This window comes from Antrostomus carolinensis, unplaced genomic scaffold, assembly GCF_000700745.2.
Source record: "Antrostomus carolinensis isolate BGI_N321 unplaced genomic scaffold, ASM70074v2 scaffold9021, whole genome shotgun sequence".
NCBI lineage: Eukaryota > Metazoa > Chordata > Aves > Caprimulgiformes > Caprimulgidae > Antrostomus > Antrostomus carolinensis.
In genome coordinates, this window is record NW_010296486.1 from 29,182 (window position 1) to 34,529 (window position 5,348).

General features: G+C 43.5%; 1 protein-coding gene across 1 annotated transcript in view; it reads right to left on the minus strand.

Moving 5' to 3' along the window:
* Positions 1-5,348, minus strand: part of LOC104532965 (double-stranded RNA-specific editase B2-like) — a gene marked incomplete at its 3' end in the record, with an annotated part of 59,831 nt that overhangs the window by 23,467 nt on the left and 31,016 nt on the right. Inside the window, exon 6 of the mRNA XM_010178314.2 lies at positions 4,488-4,639. Coding sequence (XP_010176616.2) covers positions 4,488-4,639 — 152 coding nt within the window. The remainder of the gene's footprint in view (positions 1-4,487; positions 4,640-5,348) is intronic.

Consider the following 5,348-nt stretch of genomic DNA (forward strand, 5'->3'; position numbering starts at 1 on the left):
AGCTCAATTTTTTAAGCAATTCATTTTGCTTTTCAAGAGGCTCTTAAAAAACAGCCAATAAGTCAAGAAGCCCTAAATTAGCTAGGAAGGCACTTTAGCAAATCAAGGCTTTGATTATTCTGTGGTTTGCCCTAGACTCAGAAGAAGGTGTGAAATCTACAACAAATGTTACTGGGCTAGCGGCTCCCATGGCTGCAACTCCACCTCATGAGCTGGAGTGTGTGTGCTCTAATGGAAAACAGAACCATAGACTCACAGAATGGTTTGGGTTGAAAGGGACCTTTAAAAGTTCTCTGGTCCAACCCCCCCGAAGTGAGCAGGGACATCTTCAACTAGATCAGGTTGCTCAGAGCCCCATCCAACCTGACCTTGAATGTTTCCAGGGATGAGGCATCTACCACCTCTCTGGGCAAACTGTGACAGTGTTTCACCATCCACATTGTAAAAAAAATTCTTCCTTATATCTAATCTAAATGTACCCTCTTTTAATTACCTCTTGTCCTATTGCTACAGACCCTGCTAAAAAGTCTGCCCCCATCTTTCTTATAGGCCTTTTTTAAGTACTGAAAGGCCACAATAGGGTCTCAGAGGAGCCTTCTCTTCAGGCTGAACAACCCCAACTCTCTCAGCCTTTCTTCTTTGTTGAGCTGTTCCATCCCTCTGATTATCTTTATGGCCTTCCTCTGGACCTGCTCCAACAAGTCCATGTCTTTCCTATGGTCAAATCCATGTCTTTCCTATGCTGAGGACTCCAGAGCTGGATATAGTTCTCCAGGTGAGGTCTCACCAGAGTGGAGTAAAGCATCACCCCCCTTGAGACCTCCAGAATACCCATGTTATCTTGGTGCTGTGATACTGCCCTCAGGAGAAGTCAGGAATCCAGGCATATCTTGTACACAAAAGGAGGCAATACCAGAAAAGATGTCCCAGGCTTCCTGACCTACAGCACTGAACTGAAGCAGGGGCAGAAGCTGTATGTGAAGGAGCAATTAGGGAGTGATGAGGATACTGGGAACATGCTGCCCCTTCACCATGTAGCTGTGCTACAACCTTGTGGGTGACCTTGGAACATGACTAAGATAAAAGAGTCTTGGGAAGGAGACTGGCTGGAGAGAATGATCCAGGACAAACCCATAAAAAATCTCACAGCTGTCAGAAACCCCTCTGGCATTTCCCAGCCTCCTATTCCTGCAACACCACTGACACTGGCTGGTCTCCTCTCTTGCTGTCACCCGTTCCTATACCTCTCCCCTCAGCCTCCTCCTCTACTCTCTTGGATTGTATCTGCCTCTCCCAAAGCTTCAATTTCACTTGAATCCCCCTATAAGCTCTCACAGCCTCCTGACCTACAGATACCACAGAAGAGCTAGAAAACTCCTCCATGCTCAGAACAGCCCTGGTCCAGCTGGATTTTGTCTCTCTTTTAGAGTTGCCTAAGAGTGTATCAACAAAGTCAAGCTCACCCTTGATCTAAGAAGGGCATCATTGCAAATCAAAGCGAGATTTTATATTTTTGTCCCTAAGTTCTTAATTTCCTTCATGAACCCGGCATGAGTACAGGCTTCCTGGACCTCTCCTCTGCATTGCAGCTCTTCACATGAACCATGGTAAGGTTGGACTTTTACACATGCTGCTGACTTGGTACCCTGCACTAGCTAGTAAGACGTAAACTGAGTTTCAAGTGCATGCTAGCTTATCTCCTCCCTTACCAGAACAAAGCTCATAAGAAGGAAATGTGAGGCCTCCCTGAGGGTGCTGGGAAGACACGGTTGATAATAGGAAATTTTTGGAAGGAGATTTGAGAAGTGGATTTTACTCACTCCCTATATTGATAAAGGCTTATCATATTCCTTTGCAAAACCAGAAACCACATGGCGAGACACCGTTTTTAAATGTTAATGCATCTTTAGAGAATAATCAGTACCGTTTGATGGCTTGTGCTAGCTCTAGGAGAGGCTTCTTTGTTGTTTAAGAAATGAAACAGCATTCATCTGGAGTTTCTTGTCATTACTGGATGAAAGAAAGGTTATTTCTTTAGTGAAAAAAAAAAAAAAGAGAGAAGATCTGAATGATAAACATTATAAAATACTTATCTTCCCAGATGTCTCTGTGATAATGCCACCTAAAAGGAAATGCTTATCTCACTGAAGGACAGCTTTTGGCAACATGGCTTTTTATACAGTGCTAAATTATTTTAAGAGCACAGGACAAAGGTAGACAGATCTGTTCAAAGGAGCAAAATACAAACCAGATATAGTGCCCCTTCAAGTCCTGCTGCCGAATCACTTTGTAACCTTGAGTAAGCCACACAGCCCTTTCTTCGTCAGCTCCTGCATCGGGACAGTAACTGGTGTAAAAACCAACATGGAAATTGTTTTTGTGACCACCTACAAGTTACACTGTATGACTGCCAGATATTGTGTGTTTATATATTTTTAAATGCAACTTCTTGTATCTACTGCTATCTAAAGAAGCTGTTATTACCTGGCAGATTTATGTGCTTTTTGAAGCAATCCATGTGCCAAGTACGGTTCACCTCCAGGACGGGGTTCAGCTGCATATTGATAGGCAGCTCTGTCCGTCAGCTGCCCAAAGTACCCGCTTCCTCAGGCATGAAAGAGCAGAATCCATCCCGGGTAGTCTTTGGTTGTTCTGGAGAATGGACCATGTTTTAAAAATAATTACAGATTTTGGTGCTTCCACTTCTCATGACAAGTGCCCCAGGAATCCTGCCTTCTGGGAAACATGAGGGCCTTTAACCAAATATAAAGCCTTTTTAGATATCTCTTGATACACACTTAAAGTGGGAGGCCAAAATCACTATTCTTTTATGATATTTATAGGTACTTCCTTTTTGATTTTGAATTTTGTTTTTAAGATGATGCTCTTTCCTCATCAGGAATTTGTCAATTTGCTGTTTGCCTTTTAAACGTTTACTTGCTTTCTTCATTTTATATATCCTGCTGACAGAATGTAGAAATCATGTCAAGTAAGGAAGTGTATTTCCATCCTGAATAGGTGCGTTCTGCTCTCTCACCCCAGCAAGCTGCTCCTTCACACACAACAAAAAGATTCCCATCTGAGGAGAATAATACGTAATCGTTAATAAATAACTTGTATAAGTAAGAACCAGGAGTGAAACTACCATCTGATGGATTTGCCTGTGAGGAAGTTAGGTTGTTGTGTGACCTTGGATGATTAATTTTACATTGTTGTGTCTATACTTTCTCCTCCATCCATTCTTCTGTCTTGCCTGCTTCACATTCAAGGTAGTCGGGGCAAGGACTATTTCTCATTATATGTACGTTCGGCAGCCAGCACTCTGGGTGTTACAGCACTGTAAAATGCATGGATGACAAGCAATACCCAGGGGCAGAGAGAAGAGTGCACGTTGCGCATTGTGCATTAGACCATGGAGTGAGAGATGTGTGATAACAAGCTACAGATCTCTCAAGTCCCTTGTCCCTTGTTGGGGACATTCCCTGTGGCTAGGCAGGGGCAAAGCTGGTGCAGTGGGTACGCAACAAGATTATACCTCTGTGATGATGCGGTAGTGACAAGGACATGCATGCTTGGGGGAGTGATGAGACAAGAGTATTGGGTTATGTGGTGGAGACAGGATGTCTTTTCATGGACAAAAAGCTCTGCAGGTTTCTCAGTGGCATACACCCTGGCTCAAGACCTGATTTGTTTGCCTCACTTGCAGGATCACCTCTAGAAGAGAAATCCCTGGAAAACCATATTTCTACTTAAATACTGAAAGTATGGGCCTAGGGACTCCAAGGCTAGCATGGTGGACTCCATCCAAGTCCATCTGCCATGCAGTGACTATGCAGTTGGTCTGACATAGGCAGGATGGTCTGGGAAGGATCCTTTCCAGAAGGGTCTTGACATTGTTTGCTGCAAGGGCAGGTGATATTTAGAGAAAAGTTTGATCTTTGACCAACACCAGAGATGAGCTGTATTGAATTGTATCATTGCTCTACCTCAGACTCCAGCTGCTGCAGCCTGGACAGTTCAGGTTTGGTGTAAATACAGCCTTCAACCCATATGCACTGACTAAATCTCGAAAAAAGCCCATGCATCCCCAGTTGGAGACCTCATCCCCTCATCCAGGCCATAGCTATGGCTCCTACCATCTCTTAGATCGTGTGGACTCTTCCCAAGGCATTTATTTACTTCAGGGGTTGTTGGCAATGTATTGGCAAGGTATTGTTGCAGGCTGTTGGCAATGTATTCCCTGAGTCTCAGGCATACAGAGCAGTGTCCCACTGTTTTGCCCAGCTCTGCTTTTCCCTGCACACCTTTCCCCAGTACACAGGACCAAGCACCAGTTGCACAGAACACACATGCCACACAATTCGTAGTGTTTCTGCTCTCCAGTGAAATATTTCTGCAAGTAAACAAAGAAAGAAGAACTGATCTTAAAAAAAAAAAGAAAAAATCCACGCAAAGGGGACAAAAGAGAGGGAAAATTTTTTTCTTACAGTCTGTGGTGATTTCGTAGGGGGAGTTGAGTCGTGCATCTCCACACGGTGAAGTGCTCACGTAGAGATGGAACAAGATGTTCTCCCTCAGCCTGTAGCCTCCCTCTTTTAATCGCACGAAGATTGATCGCTCCCAGTCTTCTCGCCGTTTGCTATGATCACAAAAGAGGTTCCAGGTAATTTGTTACAAGCCAAATCAGAAACATTTCTGCTCATTCTCTCTCTCTGGTTTTCTCCCTCTGTTTGTTTGTTTTTATTAGCACCTGGCATCATATATTTTGCCTAGTGACAAGAAGAGAAAAACAATAAGCTTCCCCAAGTGAAGAAATATGTGAAGGGGGTCAAAACTGTCAAAGTGCTTTTGGCTTGCTTACCTAGAATATATTCTAATGATAAAATGTGTGGATTTTTGAAGGGTAACTCTCCTTCCTCACATGCAGGGATGCATAAACACATTGATTTTAAAGAGGTTTTAGTGCATGAAGAAAGGAAAAGTTCTCTTAGGCGCTCATATGAACAAATCAGCTCTGCTTATCACAGTGCTGGGGCACATGTTTGAATCGCATTAACACCACTGCAACTGAGATGTGTGTTTATATGCTCCACTGAAAAGGGCTTCTAATGAAGCACCCAGTTTTTATGACCCTGCCAAACTATCCCTGCTCCCCAGGTGCCACTTTTCTTCCCCATTCAACCAGAGTCATCTACGAGTGTTCCATCTAAGCCTGCAGTGTCCTCTTGGTCACTTGGCATTTTTAGAAATCAGAAGACATACTGAAAAGTGGAGACAAAACTTGTGTGAGCTTTTCTCAGCTGAGTTGAAAGAGATACTTATTAAGATGAAGCTTTTCTCTTTGCAGT